Source organism: Xyrauchen texanus, chromosome 47 (genome assembly GCF_025860055.1).
Source record: "Xyrauchen texanus isolate HMW12.3.18 chromosome 47, RBS_HiC_50CHRs, whole genome shotgun sequence".
NCBI lineage: Eukaryota > Metazoa > Chordata > Actinopteri > Cypriniformes > Catostomidae > Xyrauchen > Xyrauchen texanus.
Window position 1 is genome coordinate 15,806,262 of NC_068322.1, and position 23,869 is coordinate 15,830,130.

General features: G+C 40.9%; 2 protein-coding genes across 2 annotated transcripts in view; one reads left to right on the forward strand and one right to left on the reverse strand.

The window, feature by feature from the left end:
* The window catches only part of snd1 (staphylococcal nuclease and tudor domain containing 1), a 220,790-nt gene that overhangs the window by 90,962 nt on the left and 105,959 nt on the right, over positions 1-23,869 (reverse strand). The gene's annotated exons all lie outside the window — the stretch shown is intronic.
* Positions 14,734-19,007, forward strand: LOC127638750 (leucine-rich repeat-containing protein 4-like). Its single transcript, XM_052120466.1, has 2 exons — positions 14,734-15,149; positions 15,299-19,007. The coding sequence occupies exon 2, from the start codon at positions 15,923-15,925 to the stop codon at positions 18,479-18,481; it is 2,559 nt and encodes an 852-aa protein (XP_051976426.1). The 5' UTR covers positions 14,734-15,149; positions 15,299-15,922; the 3' UTR covers positions 18,482-19,007.

The window sequence follows — 23,869 nt, forward strand, 5'->3', positions numbered from 1 at the left end:
ACAAATAGAAATTTAATTCAAAAATGAAAATAACGGGGGCCTGGTTAGCTCAGCGAGTATTGACGCTGACTAACAACCCTGGAATCCAGCCAAGTCTCCTAAGAAACCAAATTGGCCCAGTTGCTGGGGGGGGTTGAGTCACACGTGGTAACCTCCTCGTGGTCACGATTAGGGGTTCTCGCTCTCAATGGGGTGCATGGAAAGTTGTGAGTGGATCACGGAGAGGAGCATGAGCCTCCCGTGCTGTGAGACTACACGGCGTCATGCACAGGCAGCCATGTGATATGCGTAGACTGACTGTCTCAGAAGCGGTGGCAACAGACTTGTCCTCCGCCACCAGGATAGAGGTGAGTAACCTTGCCACCACGAGAACCTACTAAGTAGTGGGAATTGGGCATACCAAATTAGGAGAAAAGGGGGATAAAATACTCTCATAATTTACTCACCCTAATGAATTAAGAACCAACCCTTTAATGCAGTCACCTCTATCTTTGCAAGCTACATTTTGTGCATTATGTTCCAAAATGTGTCAGTCATAAAGAGTATTTTTCTGAGCAAGTAAGTTTAAAGCAATATATTTATACAAACTTGCCAGACTAGAAACATTCAGTTTAATGGCACATACCTTTAAAGGTAACTATCGCCCCCTTGAGTACAGAATCTTGTTACTGCCACAATTACATACAAATGCACATGCACATTAAGTATAGGACAGTGCACTTGCAATGCACTGAGCAAGCATTCATATCTGTTATTGTGTGCTTGTGTAAGTATGTTAGTTCGTAATTAAGTACCTTAGTTCGATCACTTATTTAAGAGGCAGGCTAAAAGAGGACCTGTGGACCAATAAGAGCAAGAAATGGCAAAACAACTGCCACAAAGTCCCAAGGATAATCTGTCAGTCAATTACACATTTAGGCAGCAAAAATATGATAGTCTAAACAAGTGGCTTTCAAAGAATGGAAAAAATGGGTCATGCAAAGTCGCTCGACCACAGCAGAATTTACGATGCGTTGGATCTCCCAAAAACAAACGACTCCTTTGAACAGTTCTTTTAAGGAACTGTAAAAAAATCAAGAGGTACTAGTTTGAGTCAGTCTGCCGAATCCTTCACTGAATGACTCATTGAATCCGCCATCTGAACCACTTGAACTGAACCATACAACCCATATCTTTGCGTCATTAACATGTGCTAGTATTCAATGATAAAGCAGGTGGTATCAGTTAGCAGCTGATGCCAGCTAAAATGGAAAAGCTTTTATAACAAAAAGCATCCAAGATCTGACAACTGTTCAGACCAATATCAAACAAAATCTAGCCAAGTAGAAAATACATAGTCTTTACGTAAGACTTTCCAAATCTTGATTTTAGTTTTATTGCCTGCAGAGGTCCAGACGGTGAGGAACCCCTCAGTGCATTTTATGCATAGAAAAGTTAGTCAGTGCTAGCATGAAACCTTCCAAACTTAAACGGCACCTCACAACAAAACATTCTGCTTATTCAATCAAAGGACAAACATATATTTTTTCTCCAAAAAGCAGAGTATCTTCGTTAGCAGAAACTGATGAAAGGTGCAGCCAGAGTACCAGAGAAAGCACTGCTAGCATCATTTTTGGCTTCATATCAATTGCGAAATCCAAAAGGCCACACAAGATTGGTGAGGAGCTTATGCTGTCAGCCTGCATGGACATAGTTGAGGAAATGCAGCAAAATTTCCACTCTCCGATAACAGTGCAACGGAGTATTGAGGAAATGTCTTTTGATATACGCAAACAAAATCGGAGAGAAAATCCGGAATAGTGTTGCATTTGCCCTACAACTTGATGAAAGGGAGTACAACGGGGGTAGCTATTTTTGACTATTTGAATGGATATATCACGGCCGAGGGCTTCCAGTGGGAAAACTGTATGGGCCTGAGTATGGACAGAGTGGCTGCAATGATGGGCAATAACATCGGTCTCATTGCTCACGTCAAGGAGGTTGGTCATCAGTTACATTTAACCACTGTTTTTTACATCTAGAATCCCTTGCCAGTAAGAAACTGCACCCGAAGCTGAACGATGTGTTGCAGTCTGCCATCAAAATAGTGAATGCTGTAAAGACGGGGACACTCTCCTCTTAACTTTTCACAGCACTATCCATAGAAATGGGCTCAGAACACCAGCATCTGCTTCTTCACTCCGAGGTTAGGTGGCTGTAGCGGGGTAAGGTGTTAACTCTTCTGCTCGAGCTGCGAGGAGAGATTTGCCCATATTTATCGAATGCTAATTCTGTTCTTGCGGTAGACTTGTCAGACAGTGTGTGAAGCTTGCCTATCTGTCAGACATATTAACTCAACTGAACTGAATCTCCTGAATGAAAGCATACAAGGTCGCTCATAATCTACCCTGACCTAAATGGATAATATCACAGCTTTCACCAGCAAATTTAAATTGTGGAGATTGCAAGTGGATAAAGGAGTATGCGACATGCCTCCGTCACTGTGTGCCGATTATGGTGAATGCATCAGAGACATCTTGTGCACTCATCTTGACGAGCTCATTCAGAAATTCCATGGGCATTTTCCTAATCTCAGAAGCAAAATATTTTTGTATTTTTGTTTTATTATTTTGTATATTTTTAATATAACTTTGTTTAATAATTAATTTATCATTTATTATAATTTTATTGGCTAGTCATTTTTATTCTACTTCTATCAAAGATTTATGAAGTTATGGCAGAATGGAACTGGGTATGGGACCCCTTTAGTAGCGAGGTCAGAGAGAGCTGCAAATTATCAGGGAGAGCAGAGGAGGAGCTGATAGATGTTGTTTCAGACAGGGTACTAGGACTTAATTTCAAAGAGTCAAAATTTGGACAGTTTTGGGTCTGTGTTGCCAGAAAATACCCACAAAGAAAATATAGATCTCGCCTAGAGCCAACACATGGCATGCTTGTCACTCTCAAAGATAATTCCCAGAATGGATGCATTGTATTCAAAGCATCAGGCACACCCTTCTCAATATTACGTTTTCCTTTGTGGTAAAGCTTAGTTCTTGTATGCACATACTTCATGTTTTGGTTTTGTTGGTTTCTGTTCTTGAAAGTCGTGCTGCCATGTCTGAGTAAATCAGTTTAGACAGCAGGTTGCAACTTCAATTAAGCCATTAGGCTGCTGTTTTGTCTTTGTTAATGGTTATCTTCATTTTGATATCTTACCATAAGTAAATTCTGATATTGCATCAAATCAATTTTTCATACTGTGACAAGGACAATTAAAAAATGCTAACTAAAAGAGAACAAATGCATTTTTTTTCTCATCACTTTAAAAATAATTGGTGGGTCTTCAGACAGATTATACCCATCTAGGTGGGTCCTAACATGATAAAGTTTGGGAACCCCTGGTCTAAATGACTGATTGTCAAAAAAAAACAAGGCTGTGCCTCTAAACAGCTTCATAATGAGAGAGGCAACCTAAAGAGCAATTCTTAAATCCCCTTTTTTATGCCTCCCCTCAAGACTGCGGGACTCACAGATGCTGCTAATCAGCCAGAAAGAGGCAGTCTGCCCGAACATTGACACACCCTGACTCAAATCAGTAGAAGATATGAGCAGATAAAGGCAAAGGACAGGAGAGAAGAGAGAAAAGGAGATCCAAAAGAGTGATAGAATAAAGTGCATGAAAGAGCTGTAGGGTGGGTGTCATTTACACAGCCATAAATTATATTACCCAGTAGAAAACTGAGCTTAACTGAGAATTTACATTCAAGAAACATTTATGGCCGGCATAAGAAAGGGAAGTGAAAGTACATATTAAGACAGAAGATGGGAGAGAAAATGCATTTGTAGGGGTTGAGAAATGGGACCACACTTTGGAGCAAACTTTTAATGCACATCAAAAGCAGGAGGTGCACTGGTGAAAGAATTAGCTGTGAAGTGAAGGCCTAGTCAGCATTTATGCCAGTGGTCATTGTTAAGTAACACTGCACCAAAGTTATCAAGGTTTATGCAATCTCAGATAACTGATGTTGAAGTCTGCTGAGGGGAGCAATCTATTGTTGTTCATTTAATAGTCCATTTGTGGCTTGTTTCACAATCAATCATAAACCACGAAAACCAAAACATCAAGTGAAATGAATGTGTGCCACCTCATATAAACAGTGAACAACGAGTGTTTGTCAAAAAGAACAGGGAGTTCTTTGGTAAAGGAGTTTTTGGCCTAAATGTGAACTCAAAACTCCTCCAATTAGCCAAAGATTAAATAACTCCAACTGCTCAGCACAAATGGTGATTTGAGACATGCAAGACAAACTCTAGTAATTGACAACTGCATAGACATTTTCAAAATGTATAATGATAAGAAAAGGAGCCCTGATGATTATCACAAGCCTTCACAACCAGGCAGGCTTGACAAGTAGAACATTGGTGTTTTTTCTTTCATTCACACAAAACTTCTGAGCCACTGAGAATGTGATGAAAGAAATAAAAGCTGAAATAAATAATTATCTCTACTATTATTCTGACATTTCACATTCTTAAAATAATGTAGAGATCCTAACTGATCTAAGACAGGGAACATTTTCTACGATTAAATGTCAGGAATTGTGAAAAACTGAGTTTAAATGTATTTGGCTAAGATTTATGTAAACTTCTGACTTCAACTGTATGTACCTGTCACTGGTAAGAAAATATGCTCTAGTTTCATGCTATTCTCTCTTCGGTCCAGAAAGGGTCTTATATAAACCTTTCAGCTGCAGGGCATGAAGGTACACTTGTGCAGTGCAAGTGTGTGTGTGCGCACACATGTGAGATACAAGGGGATGAGTGGAATTTACTCTATCCCGGGTTTCCTCCTCTCTCACCCTTTTCTTTCCTCATTTCGGTGTTCCCTTTTCCTGTCTGATGTTCTGTCTGTTTCTCAATAGAAGGTTGAAATAGGGAGGGAACGGGGAGGGGTTTTGGGGTTGGGGACTGGGCCCAGATAGTCAATCTGAAAAAAACTAAAATGATGATTTTCCAGAAAAAACCCAGATTACAGGACACCAGATACACATTCACTCTGGGGAACACTGCAATAGAACACACCCGACACTACGACCACCTCGGTCTAAAAATTAATGCTTCAGGGGGTTTTGGTCTGGCAGTGAATGCACTAAAAGAGAAAGCTAGAAGAGCATTCTATGCTATTAAGGGCAAATTTACCCAAGTTGACATTCCGGTAACAATCTGGTGTAAGATCTTTGATAGTATTATAATGCTCAGACTATTGCTCTGTACGGAAGTGAGGTTTGGGGTCCACTCTGTATGGCAGATTACCCTAGATGGGGCAAACACCCCATAGAATCCCTGCATGCAAAATTCTGTAGAAACATTCTAAGAGTTCAGAGAAGAACACCAACTAATGCATGCCGGGCCGAACTAGGCAGATACCCCCTTATTATACATAATGAAAAACGATCCCTAAAATTTTGGACACATCTAAATTCAAGTTCCCCTAACACACTGCAGCATGAAGCCCTTAAAACCCAAGAGCTGAAGCCTAAAACCAGTCCCCTTTGTCAGCTGGCTTTGAAACTCACAAACCCACTAACAACTAACAAACACCAGTTTCAGACCAGCACTGCTGAACAAAAACAGATCAGAATAAACCAAATCATAAAAGAAAGCAAAAATTAAATGAAAGTAAAAACCAAAGCAAACTGAAATGTTATCGGGCCCTAAACAGAACATATAATCTGGCAGAATATCTGCACATTGTAAGAGATCCAAAACAGAGACGGATCCTCACCAAATACAGACTCAGTGATCACAGTCTGAACATAGAAATAGGCCGACACAGACAAACATGACTTCCAAAGGAAGGAGTCTGTGCTCACTGTGACACGGGTGAGGTCGAGACAGAGACACACTTTCTCCTTCACTGTGAGAAATTTACAGAGTTGAGAGAGAGATACCTCCACAAACTCTCAAATCTCATGCCACAGTTTTCCAGTTCAGCAGAAACCGATCAGATACTGGTGTTACTGGGGGAGGACCATCATGCATCAGTTGCAGCTAAATTCATTTTTGAGCTGCACACCCTCAGAAACCAATCACTGCCTTAATGTAATTCAGTCACAGTACTTTTATTTTCTTATCATCATAATGTCCTGTTAAATGCATATTTTATATTGTATAGTGTATATTGTTATTGTAGTTTTTATTTTATTTGATTCATTACCTGGGACCTTATTTTAATTCCATCTTATAATTATTTGTCTTGTCATTATCTGTTTTGTTTATTAATGCTTTGGCAATATTGTATGTAAACACAATCATGCCAATAAAGTACTTTTAAATTGAGAGAGAGAGAGAGAGAGAGAGAGAGAGAGAGAGAGAGAGAGAGAGAGAGAGAGAGAGACCCAAGCTGAGTTGACCTGGAACATTGAATATCACCTTAAAAAGGGGGGGTGGAGAAAATGCCAAACAAGCAAAAAGAGGTGGGGACAAAAGTCTTCAAAAATGCTTCAGGGTAGTAATTCAGTTCATTTTTATTACAATTCTAATTTCATTTAGTTAGTTCTCACTCTATGACTTAATTTTAGTTTTCATTATTTTCTAGTTTCAGTTTAGTTGATTAGCCTATTTATATTATATATAGCTACCAAACATATTGTGTTAACTTATATAATTTAAATGTGTATAACATGGTTAAGTTTATACTAGTGTTATGACTTTCTAGAGCAGGTGTCAGCAACCTTTTTGACATGGTGTCATTTTTTTATTTTCCTGGCCAACAGCTGTGCTGTGCATATCTGATTTAAATCAGATATCAGATCAGATACTTACAAAGTAGCACTGGGATGAGTGACTGATGAGAGAGTGAGTGTTTTTTGTCTGATTTACACAGAGCATGCATAATCGCTCAAACTGTCTCTATCTTGCCACACAACATTTGTCCCAACTCACGTTACATCAAGTATACTCAGATTTGTGTTTGCATGTTTAATTGTTGTTAAAAATATTTTCACAACCATTTGCATTATCTTTGTCCTATCCATGTCTAACTGTACACCAATTCAGAATTGCTACTTTAATGACTCTTGGTGGAGGGAGGTTTTCCCCCCCGCACTGGTTGGTTAAGAACAGCCCACCCATGGCTTTTAAATTCTGCTTGGCCATTAAGCAAAATAAATAAACACATTCAATAAAAAAGGGGGGATGGGGACTTATAGAAATATGGTCCATTACAAATCTGCTAACATTAGAAGTTTAAATGAAAATATTTTCATATTGAACCCATTTTCTTCACACCAAGTCATCAATTGCTCAAGTCTTTGTTGGAGGTTTTTTGAGAACATGGCTCAACTCTGGCCAGAGCTAGGACCAGCCACTGTGTTATTGAATTGGGCACTGAATGTGTTCCCTGCATACAGCAGGCAGTCACCTAGGGGAAATCCCATCCTGCACAGCAACACAAAACACATTTAAGAAAGGTCACAACCCACAGTTTAAAGGAGATTTATCCTAGAGCTTTCCTTCATATTCCTCAGGACCCCTTTACCTTTCTCCATGACCCACCGCCCCCAAGCTCAGCACTAGTGCAGCTGTGCTGTTTCTCAAAGCTGTATGTTGTAAACCACGTCGGCTACACATCAGCTAAACCTAGCCATTAGCATTTTTGGCTTACTACTGGCACACACAAGATTAGACCTACTTCGCTTGGTCCACAAACCTCACCGTTTGGGAATGGGGAAGGAAGAGAGAGAGAGAGAGCAGGCAGACATCTATACATCAACAATTCAGATGCTAATATGAGAGTGGCTACTAACGGTGAAGAAAACTTTGTCTGCTGGATACACACTCGCACACTAACGCAAGCATGGAAGAGCGATTGAACAGTCTTTCGTTTGAGGATTCATATTTTCCAACACTCTTCAATTCACCTTGATGTGCCTTTTCTGGTGGATATAATTCCTATGCATTAGATTACTAGACTCTTATTACCTCTTCCTGTACGCCTGTGCACCTTTCTCTCTCTCATTCGCTCTTGTCTAAAAAAGGCTGTGGGCATATTGTTCGTTTAAATCTAACAGACCTCAATCTTCCTGTAACTCTGCATCTTAATGGTGCCATTGGAATATATTAGGCTTTATTACGTAACAGTGTATAAAGCCCAAGTGAAACATTTAGCCAAAAAACAAAGTCATGGCCTCTGTGCTTCTGACTTCTGGCGATAGTTCATATCTGAATGACGATGTTGCTGAGATGACCTTCTGTTGACCTTGGTCCAGAGCACTGGATATATTTAGTATATTTGATAATGAAATGTTTGGCAATCAGGTTGTGTGTGTAATCCCTCGGCAGAGCGGCCACAGTTAATACTTGATGTTTGGTATAATAGGTGAGATTAGGATTTGAAAACAGCTAATGACTAGTTACATGCACACAGACCGATACTACATAAAGCTGGACTGATGTTATAGACATAGTAACCATCAAAAGGAAAATGAACAAGAATGGCAATTTCTTTTTAATTTTTTGAGGAAAAAAATGTAGTGGTGTTGCTTGCCCGAGAAAAAGTTAAATGAGTCCATTTAAGTTACACCATCTATGCAGAGACAACTGTAAACCATCTGTAGGTATTTTATGGTCTCTGTAGTGCTATAAAAATCCCTCAGTTTATTTTGAGCGGCACAATAGCATCAACTCAACCATTGGCATGAGTTGGGAGCAGAACTTTGTTTGTTTGATCAATAGCAATTCTATTCGGTGACACGGTTGCTGCAGAAATTACACACTATATCTTTAAATTCCTGGGTTCTGGATTTTGACAAACTGTATGGTTTTTATGCAGCCAAGCTAATGTGCAAATCAAAGGTTACTTTGTTAATCACACATTTGCAAGGCTATTTCGATTTAAGCATTTTATCTTTTAGTAGGTAAAGTCTATACTCATTTGAATTCTGTACAGTAAGAACATGTACTTAAACCTTTTAACTACAACAATATGTTCAGATGGGAAAAAAACACAGTTGGGCACTCAATAATGACAGCGTTTTCCCTTCAGTGAACCCTCTATTTCAGAATGTATGTAAAATAAGACCATTTAATATGCAGTTAAATAAGGACTCGGGGTTCTCGTCCTGCTCTAATGAGTATTCTATATCAGGCCTCAAGAACCACCAGAGAATGAAAAATTTCACTCAGCTCTGTATATCTCATTAAAAGAAGTGAGTCAGTCAATTTGACATGTGGCACTTTCCACATAACCACAGAAGTGCGTCAGCTGTCAGTTAAGATAAGTTTAGAGTGAAACAAGACACTATTCTAAAACTCAACCAATGACACTGATCGCTTGCAGAGTGTGCCGAAACAACACTTATTAAATGACAGATGCAATCTCAAGAAAATTGCTAGGGAAAAGCGATAAATACTTGTTTGCAACAAGATGTCAGGCAACTGCCTGCTTCTAGCAAGGCATCATCATATGCTGGAAGTTCAAACATATTCTTTTGAAGAGATTTGCAGAATGGGAGAGCTCACCTTATTCTGCCCCTTTTAAAGTGACTTCACAAATCTTTTTTAATCTCAGCTGGAACATTCTACTAGATAGAGTGAGGTTTAATGAAGGTCATTAGTTTACAAACAAAAGCCATTATAAGAGTGCTGGAACAGAGGAGGGCTTTAGACACACCCCTCCATCCCTTCAGAGCTCAGCTAATCCATCACAGGAAAAAACAGCCAAGGCAAATATCATTAACCATGCACTGGCCCTCAAATATTATATTAGAGACAGTTAAAACAGAGTGGGAGGAGAGAGAGAGATGGCGTGAGAGAGACAATCCAAAAGAAAAAAGGAAACTAGAACAGAAAGAAAATGATGAGAGTGGAGGAAACCCAGATAATGAAAAAGTAAACTGATACATAAACTACCAAATCCCATTGCATGTGTTTTATAAAAGCTGTTTGCAGTTGGACAATATGATGTGAATGACAGAGTCCAGGCTATCTGTAATCTCTGATAGTATTATTTCCTGGAAATTTAACTGAAATTGAAAGTAAGTGTCAGCCCAAACATCCCCACTCAAGGTCACCAACTTCAAACTGTAAACGACAGATGCAGCCTCAAGTGAAGAACAAAGTTTTGCAGGGCTAAACACATTTTTATGTAATTGCTATACACATAGCAAATTGGACTGCTTTCTATTTAAGTAAAAGTGGCAGGTTTCTCTTCAAGAACAAAAGTTGCTCAGCTTTCTGGCAGGAGAGACGGTTCCTCTTCTCATTAAGAACATGAGATGCTGCACCGAATAGTCTCTCTTTCTCTATGTGTTGGTGCTTGGGGTAGATAAATACCTGCGTGCAGTCCGCACAAGCAATGGAAAGCGGTCTTTGTTCATGGACCAGTAGTCAAGAGGACTGTCGCATTCGCGTGATATGAGCATGAAATTATGTTCCGTGTTCCGCAACTGCTTTCGGGTCCTTAAATAACGTATAACATGCGAGGAAGGACACCCAGTGGACTTTCTAGTGCCCTCCTTAGGGAGTTGGTGCCCTATGCAGACAGCGGCTCCCTATTATGCTTATAGGGAGCCGCGGTAATGCTTTGAAGTATTTCCACCGCTGACATCGGCCTTTCGCCAAAAACAAAGTGAAATTTTGGTGCATCCCTAATATATACACATACATGCATATATTTATCTATATCATCATTTTCTTTCTGTTCTTGTTATATATATATATATATGTGTGTGTACTATATAGTGTGTGTGTGTGTGTGTGTATATACACACTATATAGTGTGTGTATATATATATATATATGTGTGTGTGTGTGTGTATATAGATGTACTATATAGTGTGTGTGTATATATATATATATATACACACATACACACACAAAACACTATATAGTACATATATGCACGTACACTATATAGTACATACATATACACGTACTAATATATATATAAACACACACACACATACATACATATAAACACTAGGGATGCACCGAAATGAAAATTCTGGGCCGAAACCGAAAATCCAGGATGCACTAGGCCGAAAACCGAAACCGAAATTTTTACCTATTTAAAAAAAAAAAAATAAATGTTGTGTATAATTGTATTAATTTGATACTTTTTCATTAATTTCATGAATTTAATTAATCTGAATTGAAAAACTACAAACCAATAAAATAAATCACACTTTTATTGAAAGTAGCACAACAAAATTGGACAAAAAATATATTAAAACTATATTAAATATTATTCTTCTTTCAGTTCTGTAAAAATCTAATTTTACAGATTTTATTAACAATTATCCAAATAATGTAAAGTTTTAGAAAACTATTATATGCAGAACAACAGTCAAGTAATGAACTTAGCTAGCATCTTTCAAAAAGTTTAAATATGCAACAGTAATTTTAATTAAAACAACAGGCAGAACACAGAATGGCAGAGGGCCTCTATTCCACTGATCTATATAAAACTATAATATATAATTATATATATATAGATCTGTGCTCTATTCTGTTTATGTAAACGTATGTACACTTTAAGTGAAAATGATTGTGCAAAACGGCAGTAATTGAACTAAATCCAACCTCAACTGTAAACGACAGATGTATCCTCAAGTGAAGAACAAGTGTAATGTAATTGCTATACACATCATATTGGACCGCTTTCTATTTAACTACAAGTGACAGGTTTCTCTTCAAGAACAAAAGTTGCTAAACGTTCTGACAGTCTCTCCTGTCAGAAAGCTCATCAAGAACATGAGATGCTGCACTGAACAGTCTCTCACTCTCTGTGCTGGTGCTTGGGAAGATAAATACCTGTGCGCAATCCGCGCAAGCAAAGGAAAGCGGTGTTTGTTTATGTGCCCGTAGTCAAGGGGATTGTCGCTTCTGGAGTAGTTCAGATAAATACGTCTCAAGTTGTGGTGTAGCTGCGCTAGTTGTGACATTTTCCTGTAGAATCTCTTGCTGTATTCTGTATATATATATATCTTGAAAGTTCTGCTGAATAAACACTGCATATCGCAAATTTGATGTCCTTATCAGAAACTTTGAAGAATTTCCACACCGCTGACATGATCGCCTTTGTTTGGTAGCGCCATTGTGGAATTATCTAACAGCTGTGATAAGGGCTACAGCGATCCAGATTGAAATCTGAGCACTGAGGGGCGGAGAGAGGAGGTATATATTCTCGGCTCATATTTTCGGCCTTTTTTCTCTTTCGGCCGAAAACCGAACGTGCCGAAAGTGCCATTTTCGGCCGAAACTTTTCGGCGGCCGAAATTTCGGTGCATCCCTAATAAACACACACATTCATATAAACACACACAAACACACACACATACATATATATATATATATATATATTTATAAATATTGACACTTTGGGCCCAATTTGGAAATTTTCACCTTGGGTGTACTCACTTTTGTTGCCAGCGGTTTAGACATTAATGGCTGTGTGTTGAGGTATTTTGAGGGGACAGCAAATTTACACTGTTATACAAGCTGTACACTCACTACATTGTAGCAAAGTGTCATTTCTTCAGTGTTGTCACATGAAAAGGTATAATCAAATATTTACAAAAATGTGAGGGGTGTACTCACTTTTGTGAGATACTAATATATGTATATATATATATATATATATATACACACATACACACTTTACTCTGTGGTTTTCATTCAGCTTTGTGGATGAGTTTTATTTAGCTGAATGCCACATTTTAAATAACGTTACATTAAAGTTTCTCACCTTTCTCGACATTAAGTCAGACTTATACAAATGTGCTGTGTGAGTACCATATGTACTCTTTTTACAGTACAGTACCCACATACATCACAGGGACACAGAGGGAAGCAGGCTGACCTACATGCAACAAACCATATATCCCATATAAACTGGCAAACCCTGAGGCTGCCATCCTGCCCTATCTTGCCCACTTACTGACAAGACAAAACTGCCAAAGTGGGTCGCTGGTGCAGATACAGAGCAGACCTCTCTGCATCCCTCAGCCTGGGGCAGGTTGAATTGGCAAGCTGGGCCCCCTCAGCCTGCATAAGATCATTTCATAAGGCCTAGGGTTTGAGGGCGGTGGGGGCTGGGCATTCCCACAACATGGCATTCTGGGTCAGCATCACAGTCGGAGAGTGGCATGTCCCAAATGATGGTGGAGGCCTGCCAGTGGACACCCACAACCTTTCACCAAGATGTATGCAGTGCATGCACTCAAACAGATATACATTTCACAAGCTAGCACACATGGGTCATAATTCTCAAGGGGATCCACAGGCAAGCCTTTAGGTCCCATGTGTACACTCATTTAAATAATGTTCTGGACACTTGTCGTTTTAAGTTCACATACACACAAATGCAACCAGGTCACAAGTCCCTCAATGTGTCCTACTTTTAATCCAGGCGATACCACAAGCCATAGGTGTCATTCACAAAGACATTCACAATCCCACTCCCACTGTCACACATACACAGTGCAGTGAGAAAATACCAACCATCAGTTGCCTGGGGTGCAGTGCTGTTTAACACTTCTGTTCAATTCTATGACATCTGCTGTGCTGTTACAAGTGTGAGATGCAACTTTTCTACAAGTACTTCTTTAAAGTACCTTTTACCTCTTGGCTAACACTGGGTGAAAGCGAACATTCCCAAGGTTTAAGAGAGTGATTACAAGGCCATAATTTATAAGAGTGCTGCTTAACAGCATGGAAAGTTTAAAATGGTGATTTCCATTCTCTCCGAGCAGAGACCATCTTAGCTCCCGCTGCATGACAAGAGTAATATTTTAATCTTGAAGGAGGATAAAAGAGAGGGAGAAAGTGAAAAACACTGAAAGTGTCCTCACACCAGTTCAGAGACTTCCTCTACTGCATACAGGTGTGGCTTAATCCATCAGAAGGGAGCAATAGCCTTTGGCACATGCACATACACACTAAGAACCCCCCTCCCCCCCACTGTTTCCCTGTGGACTAACCACAAAGGCCAGTCAGTACTCTCACTCACACAAGGTCCAGTCAACAGAGTAGTGTAGGTACAGACCACACAAATCACTCAACTTCACCACATCAATCTGAACCTGCTCCATGAGACAAGACGGGGGGAGGTATTAAGGAGCATCCCAGCGGGAAGTGTTGAGGACAGAATGAAATCATTCATCACTTGGATGGTGTTTATCTAAAAAATCATAGCAACCTGCTCTAGCCAAATCTGAACAGATCTACAGAATAACAGAACCTTGAGCAGAGAGAGAGGAGCAGGGGGGCACAAGAGAGAGAGAGAGAGAGAGAGAGAGAGAGAGAGAGAGAGAGAGAGAGAGAGAGCGAGCGAGCGAGCGAGACGAAGGGGGTGGACACGGATGAGCAAACGTACTAAAGCCAATGCATCAAAACAACGCACTGCTTAGTGTGTATGATGCGTCAGCAGTACATTCACATTTTCATTGAATGACAAAAGAAAGAGCAGGCATGTAAGCTCGGGTGCAGAATCACAGAACATGGTGAAAAAACATTGGAGACTGCCGCACACATCATCAGTAAGTGGACTAAACCAGGGCCGGCAAAGTTGAAAATGAAGGACTGAAAGGAAGAAACAAAGAAATATGTTGCCGTGGGGACACACTTATCCCTTGCCTCAGCGCTCGTCCACCAGCTTGAGCCGGACAGCTGTGCCGCTGACAAAGCTAAGAGCTCCAACTCTGCACTGAGCTGAGGGCACTGCAGCGCTATACGGATATTTCTCTGATCGACACGACGTCACGGAGAGGGGGGAGAAACGCTCTTTTTTTTTTTTTTTTCTCTTCTCATTCCAGGGAGTGAGAGAGTGCATTCGAAAGCAGGAGAGAGCGAAGGAGAAAGAGGCAGAGGCAGAGCGATCTCTCTTCAGTGAACAAGCCTTCTTACCAGCTGCCCATGGTCCCCCCCCTACACCTTCCCTGGACTTTCGTCACCAACTTCTTTTTGAAAACATTTAAGGATTATTGGGAAATGTGCAGAAAAAAACCTGCAGCCATCACTGTGTGTGAGTACACAGAGACAGAACATGGAGCTACTTAAGCAAAGAAATGCGCTAATGACCGCAGTGTAAGTAATTTCAGCTGGACACGGCACTGAAATCAAGCGGACAAAGCTTACTGAGGGGAAAGGCAGACGGACAACGTTAAGTGAGTGGAAACATTGGAGAGGCACTTTCATTATTCTTTAAACAAAAGAATAAAAGAACATTTGAAAAGACTGGATTTCTCATTGTTATTCCTTTCTCTTTCCCCCCTCTAACCACCCCTCCCTTTTTCCTCTCCCTAATTTGGTTTAGCATGTGTGAGCAGTCCTCTATGGAGACACGGGCATTTAGTGGTAGCATCAAGTGGAGGTATCCAAGGACAAGCATCTGTGGATAAAGCGAAAGGGAGCGTTTTCTATTGGAGCTGAACTGGATTGATACTCTTTGCCTAATGCTCTGAGGCCCTGCCGAGCCATTACACTACTCCTCGGATGCTCCTCTGTGGATTTATTAGGGGCCATTTTGGCATTCATCACTTGTTTTCTCACAAATGAAAAAAGAGAAGGCTTTGCTTCTCTTGGGAATATAAGAATTTAAGTGAAACAAAATCTATTTTGTCATTGAAAAAATTGGACGTGTAAAACCCTTGAGGTAGGTGTCAAGCCTTTCCAACCCTTTTTATACATACAATATATAAACCCTATTTTATTTGATTAATTACTCCTTGGCTTTTCACTCCCCTATTTTCTCTAGTACTTGTCACTGAAACGTTTAGCCTCCGGTTCAGTAAATGGAAAAACAATCTAGAGTGTTGTTTAACCCAGGGTAGGGCTTCATTAGTCAGAAGTAAACCCCTCCCCTTCCCCCGCTTACTACTCCCCTCTCCCCAACCACCATCATCACCTCCCCCCCCCCCCAGATGATGCTGAATTATGAATGTGCCACATCATGAATCTCCTGGGGCGGGTAGCTGTGCGTCGAGCCAGGAAAGCCGCCCTGCTCTGTGTCCTGTTCCTTATGGTTCAAGTGTGCGTGGAGGTGGCGGCCGCGGCAGGGCCCCAGGGCTGCCCAACTGATTGCTCCTGCAATAACCAGCTGAGCAAGGTGGTGTGCACCAGACGTGGGCTCACTCGTGTGCCAACGGGTATCCCCACCAACACCCGGCACCTAAACCTGATGGAAAACTCCATTGAGTCTGTGCAGGCCGACTCATTCCGTAACCTTCATCATCTGGAGGTGTTGCAGTTGGGCCGCAATGCCATTAGACAGATCGAAGTGGGTGCCTTTAGTGGGCTAACCAATCTCAATACACTGGAACTTTTTGATAACAGGCTGACAGTGGTGCCAAGTGGGGCATTTGAATATCTGTCCAAGCTACGGGAGCTGTGGCTTAGAAATAACCCTATTGAAAGTATCCCATCTTATGCATTCAACCGAGTGCCCTCCCTAATGCGACTAGATCTGGGTGAACTGAGGAAACTGGAGTATATCTCTGATGGAGCTTTTGAAGGACTAGCCAACCTAAAGTACCTCAACCTGGGGATGTGCAACATTCAAGGGGATATGCCCAACCTGAGCCCTCTTGTTGGGCTGGAGGAACTGGAGATCTCAGAGAACCTCTTTCCTGAGATGAAACCAGGCTCATTCAGAGGACTGAAATCACTCAAAAAGTTATGGATCATGAACTCTCAAATAGGGCTTATTGAGCGAAATGCATTTGATGACCTGTCCTCGTTGGTGGAGCTGAACCTGGCCCACAACAACCTTAGCTCACTACCCCATGACCTCTTTACTTCATTGAAATACCTGTTGGAAATTCATCTCCACCACAACCCTTGGAACTGCGGCTGTGACTCACTTTGGCTAGCACGCTGGCTACGGGAGTACATACCCACCAATTCATCGTGCTGTGGGCGCTGTCACTCCCCTGCACACATGAGAGGCCGGCAGTTGGTTGAGCTGGACCGGGGTGACACAGGGGCAATACAGTGCTCTGCCCCTTTTATAGCAGATGCCCCAAGAGACCTGAACATTTCTGCTGAACGTGTGGCAGAGCTTCGATGCCGAACAGCAGCAATGTCTGCCGTGCGATGGCTCCTACCAAATGGGACTATTCTGACTCATGCATCAAGTCACCCACGGATAACAGTGCTAAATGATGGGACTTTAAACTTTTCAAACATGCTAGCAGGTGACACGGGCATGTATACCTGCATGGTGTCCAATGCAGCTGGAAATTCCAATGCATCTGCCTACCTAAATGTGAGTGCGGCTGAACTAAACACGTCCAACCTCAGCTACTTTACCACAGTTACAGTGGAGGTGCTGAGTCCCACATCTGAAATGCCCAAACCCAAAACCACCACAGCCACACCAGGCACAAGCATCACTACCACAGCCTCACCATCAGTCTTTCAGCCAGTTTTTATCTCAACACCTACAGTCCTTCTCCAGAGCACTGATACTCCACCAAGCCGTCCATCTGTTGTACCTGGCTCGAAAATGACAACAGGAAATCCGCCCAACCCAGCCAGTACTAGTCTGGATGAGGTGATGAAGACAACAAAGATAATCATTGGTTGTTTTGTGGCAGTCACCCTGCTAGCAGCAATCATGTTAATAGTATTTTATAAACTGCGAAAACGGCATCAGCAGAGGAGCACGGTGGCTGCAGCCAGAACTGTGGAGATTATTCCAGTAGAAGAAGAAATACCACCACCAGCTTCTGCTGCCAATATGGCAGGGGAGGGTACGCTCACCCTACCAGAAATAAGGGATCATAACAGTATTTACAAACAGGATTACAACCTCCACAAATCTGACTACAGCTACAAACCAAAACCAGAATACAGCACCCATAAACCCAAGCAAGATTTTAGCATCCACAAGCCCAAACCAGACTACAACACATACAAACCTAAAGCGGATTATATATACCAACCAACTCTGGAATACAGCTCTAACAAAATGACAGACTTTTCACACAAGTCATTGCCTGATTACCATTTACACAAAAAATCCGAGCAGAGCCCCTACAAACCAGGATATAATACTCACAAACCTGACAACAAATCTCATACTCCAAAACCGGACTTCAGCCCATTCAAACCAGACTACGGTGTTCCAAAATCCAAAACTGACTACAGTATGCACAAGCCCCAAACCGATTACAGCCCCTTCAAGACAGACTGTAGCCTTTTCAGAACAGACTACAGTTCATTCAAGGCAGAGTACAGCCCTCTCAAAGCAGAATATGTCAGCTGCAAAATGGATTACAGTCCTCACAAGGTGGACTTCAGCCCACATAAGCTTGACTACAGTACTATGAAGCCCAAATACAAGACTTACAAGCCACCAGGCCATGGAGCCAAATGGACAGAAAGCAACATTGGAAATTCTCTGCCTCGAACCTTGCCAAGTGCTATCACAGCTACTCCTGAGGCTCTTGTCATAAAAACTCACACCAAGGATAAAGTACAAGAGACTCAGATCTAGTCTGCCCCCCAACAAACCACAACCTCAGCCAAATCAACCCTCTAAGCCCTCCCTGCCCCGTACTGAAAACATGCAATAGAATGCACAAAAAGAAAAAAAGACAGGAACTACTTTTTTTTTGTACAGAGTGCAAATTCTAAAGACTGATTCTTGTTGTACATGCTTATAAATATATCTGGAAAACCTGAAAATACCATGGGCTGGTAATAGAGAAGAAAATTATATTAAAAAAAATTCATTGAAACTATTTTCTAACTTATAACTCCTATTTAAAAAGATGAGTTGTTTTAAGATGCTGTATTGAATTTAAGAAATGAGGGTAGTCTTGTTTAAAAAGGGCATTCTGTGTGATTTCTAAACAATATTACAGAGAATGCAGTGAAAATACAAAAAACAAAAAAAAAAACATTTATACTGAGAAGTCTTTCTTTAAAAACAAGAGAGAAAAAAGGTCAATGTTGATCTTTACAGGTTTATCTTGTGAAAGCACCATGAATTTGTACTGTGCCAAATGTTACAAATGCAATAAAAGGATTTTTGAAAAAACAAAACAAAAAAAAACATTTAGACCCCCCCCTTGATGTACTGTTGCGATCAGCCAAATGCTTTAGACACTGCAGTAGGACTTACTGCAGTTCTCCTTTAACCCTCAGAGTGCTGGGTGCCGCTCAAGTCTAAAAGGCTGGGAAGAGGCTGTTTTTTCCCCCTTTTCCTTTTCTACTGCAGTGGCTTAACGGAGCTTATGTAATTACTGCTGAATTGCAATATTACATCACATGACATGACATATTTCAATGCATTTTTATCCAAGGTTTGCTAGCCCATCAGGTAAACCGATGATTGTTGGGTCTGAACAATTGCTGCCCGCAGATTTCAAAATATATAAAAAATGACTTGAAAGTGATCTGAGGTCTGCACAGAGAAGATGGGCTGCATTTGCTTTTACAGCCTGCTTTCAGGATGATCGGGATAAGAGGTGGCTGTTAAGCAGTCTGAAAAAATAGAGTGAAGCTTTTTCTAATTCAGTGGCTAAATTTTTTTAATTTAATGACTAGTTACACTACAGTTAAAAGATACATGCTGATAAAACTTTATGGATAAAAAAACAGAGAGGTTTAAAATGATAAAATGCAAATCATATTTTTTTTCTTTTTATTGCATTCCTAGCCATATTCTTATGCAGGTTTACAAGCCAAATTATTTTGACACTGATGGTATCACAGGCAAAGAGCTGTCATAAATGAAGCCGTTTCGGTATGCTCATAAGGGGTGCGTCATGACATATATTGCACAGGCTCGTAAGCTTTGACTGAGACACGTGTACATTAGCATGCCCCTCTTCCTCGCACAGAGAGGCTTTTTGAGTGTCTTCAGCAAGAGCCCTGTACCTTGGCTGATTGAAATGGAAAAAAAAAATAATGAAAAAAGAAATAAAAAAAGGCAACAAATTAATGGTGTATTAAAGGGTAATAAAATATCATACATGTTTGCATTGGTGGGCATATTGGCTGAGAGGATGCAGGCTGTCTGGGAGATTGAATTTGATTACCGTAATTTCCAGACTATAAGCCGCAACTTTTTTCCCATGCTTTGAACCTCGCGGCTTATACAATGACGCGGCTAATATATGGATTTTTCCCGCTTTCAAATTTTATAAAAAAAAAAAAACATTCTGTGACGTGCTCAGTTTTTTGGCGGCGTGAAGCTTTCATTAGACCAATGAAATTGCCGAACGGGTTAAGGTCAAAACAACTTTTTTTATTTACTGTTTAGATTAAATAGAACGTGCTCAAACTTCCCATCATTCTGATTACGGTAGTAATTTTGTCACCCTCACCATGGCAAAGACATGGATAAATGCATATGATGCTGCTTTCAAGTTGAAGGCGATTGATCTGGCTGTTGAAAAGGAAATAGAGCTGCTGCACGGGAGCTTGGTCTTAATGAGTCGATGATAAGACGTTGGAAACAGCAGCTTGAGGAATTGACTCAGTGCAAAAAGACAACTAAATCTGAGGCGATTCAACTCCGACACCGAAGGAGATGACTTCAGTGGTTTCAGTGCACAGGACGAGGAAGATAGTGACCAATGACTTTCTTGGTAGGCTACTGTTTACTGCAAATGTTTTATTACAAGCCGTGTGTGGCAGCGGGGGCGTGGTCAAGTGCCCGTCCGGCAGAGAAAAGCTGTAAGGGCGCTTACACCTGCGCTAAATTATGTCTAACACCGGTGTCTAATTTCAAGTGCCCTGCTTCACGTGTCCTTATTGGGAAAACTATCACAGGGGAACCAGTGTGACAGTTTTCAGCAGGGCACTTGACGTTCCAGGTAAGGCTTTTAATGGCCACAGCAATGTTTACAAACAATTTTATAAAGTTTCTCAATTCTTCTATGCGCCAACATTAGACTGACGTGTGTCACTCTCTCAGCTCTGTGGCTGCTGCCTTTTTATGCCGCTCTCCCCATGCTTACTGAAATTAGACACCGGTGTTAGACATAATTTAGTTCAGGTGTAAGCGCCCTTACCGCTTTTCTCTCCCGGACGGGCGCTTGACCACGCCCCCGCTGCCACACCGTGTTTCGTTAAAGCCTATTTATTTTTGTTACAAGCAGTGTTTCGTAAAAGCCTGAGTAAAGTTCATTGGTTTCAATGTACCGGTAGGCACCTGCGGCTTATAGACAGGTGCGGCTTATTTATGTTTAAAATGATATTTTATTTAAAAATCAGTGGGTGCGGCTTATATTCAGGTGCGCTCAATAGTCCGGAAATTACGGTACATGATAATTGATCCAGCACACACAGACACACCCTTCAGATAAAGTTTGGACATCTGGACACCCAGTCACACAGCACGAACACGAACACACGCTTATCCTGCTTTACATTTACATTATGCATTTGGCAGACGCTTTTATCCAAAGCGACTTAGTGAAATTATTACAGGGACAATTCCACCCGGAACAACCTGGAGTTAAGTGTCTTGCTCAAGGACACAATGGTGGTGACCGTGGGATTTGAACCAACGACCTTCTGATTAACAGCCCTGTGCTTTAGCCACTATGCCACCACCACTCACAGCACAGCTTTAGGCTGTGCAGCGCCCCAGTTAAGACCAGTGTTACACTGTTTGTATCTTTACTTTTAGTAACAGAAACATCAGTGGGAGCTGTTTTCCTGCATAAGTTGCCTGTATTATTTGTCTTTAATAACAGTGGTTCTGGCTGTCTGCCAAAGAGGGGTGTGAGGTCCACCAACACAACTTACTTTGGCATTTAATACACACACAAAACCTACAAATAAAAACCTATCACTACCTCAAAAATCCAAATAAATCCAAAAGATGTAGGCACAATGGCCATACATTGTAACTTCAACAGATCTTAAAAGGTGCAATTTCTGCATCATTGGCGGAACCACAGCGGAATTGCAATAATAATTGTGTCAGGTACTCTACCTCAAAGTCGTGCCATTGGTTCAACCAAAGTTACCATGTTGGGCCTCTCAGTGTAAATCTTATAGGTGTCTGTTCACATTAAACTGGGACAAGAGAAAGTATTTTTATCATGAGAAAAAAACATAAAACCCAAAATTCTAAGAAACAGATTTAGATATTAGAGACTGCCTTTAGAAAGTCTGTTCTTTTATTCAGGAAGAGTGTCACATGACTTATGTCACAGTTTATAACCCTTGCTCACAAACAATATAATTGTTGCCACAATAACTTAAATGACAATTTTAGCCAGTGAGCTGCTGTTCATGCAGGCGAATGTCTAAGCTATAATTGCCAGTCTGGTTTTAATGGAGCATTGTACAGGATTCGAGTGAATCCTTGAACAGGCATCCTATATAGAGTCGAAAGAGAGAGAATAAAGGAAGAGGGCACATTCCATCGAAGGGTTTAAGGACCCTTAATGCTCTTCAGTCCAATAGTAAGAGATTCATTCACTGACGAATGCAGCAGTATCATAGAACCGGATAATTACAATAACATATCTGCACGACCACAAGAGGGTTGTCTGTGTATTGTGTGTGCTACGACTGGTAATAAGAAATTATACTGAAGAAAGAAAGAGGGGGTAAAAAAAAGATAGCTTTCAACATTTCAAATCACCAAAGTCTAAAGCAATGTCTGTGAAATTGCATAAATTTAAATACGTGAATGTGAATCAAACAAAAATGAGATTTAGACAGGAGACAACTAGAGAGAAAGTGACTGTGAAGCATTATGAGTGAGAGATTTCAGAGTTTAAGTATGAGGCACGACTGCCAACTAGAGCTAAAGAGTGGAAGCTTAAAGCATTTATGGATTGGCTGTACCAGTAGAGGTGTGAAGTTGGGAGGGGTTTTAATAAACTAGAGATTGAATGTATATAGTAGGGCAGTTATGGACTGTACCACCATGAAATGAGGTGGGGAGGGAGATCAGGTGGGGCCAGAAACATGGTTCATACCTTGCAGGGAGGGCATGCCAGCTTCAAGGTACTAAGCCAATGCTGTGAGGATATTGGTGTTGCATAGGGTAATTTCTGGTGCTTAAAATAGTTTCTATTCAGATAATTATATGCCCACAATGTTTTTTTTTTTTTTGTCTTCACTTTTCTTCAGAAATGTTTTCATTTATTTGTGATAGAATGCTATACTGGCACGACCAATCAAATCAGACCATTTTGGTCAATAACAAAGCCTTTATTGGAAGTGGTTAGTCCCCCTTTTGTCGGTATCAAAGGCTACCAACAGCTGTTAATATGTACCATTTTATACTAATTTTAATGAGGACAGCAGCAATAACTTCTGACAAGCCATGCATGTTTGCATTTATAAGCTGCCTTGTTCATGCTTACTGCTTTGAGTGCTGTGGTTTATAAGCAAAGATTTGTACATTCTTCCATAATTTGCCAAAACAACCCCAGCCAACAGAGCATTTGTCATTGTCTGACCTTCTCGATGGCTGTCCCAGAAGGGCTCCTGAGCAGATGTTAACTGGCTGCATTTCTGTCAGAGCCTCCACATTCTGCCCGAAAAATAAAAGTGGCTTTATGACGGCCACTGAGAGCCCCTGAATGAAAGACAGCAGGGCGGGGGTTGTTTGGAATTGGTTATTCCAATTACCCATGAAGTAAACACAGGAAAGAGCAGCGCTAGGGTACCAAGTCACCCACATTAATTTATAAGCCACTGTCAATAGTTCATGGCCGGTGCACAAATTACGTCCCACCATTTGTTAACATCCGAGCTGGCATATTGGAGCAACCTCGAATTTAAATGCAAGAAACGGTGTAGATTCTCTTTATCCTCAAACTGCCACAAATCAAGTTACTCTTTGGACAAGCGCTACTCACTCCGCATAAAGATCACCATAAAATCATTATATGTGCCTTAAGACCAA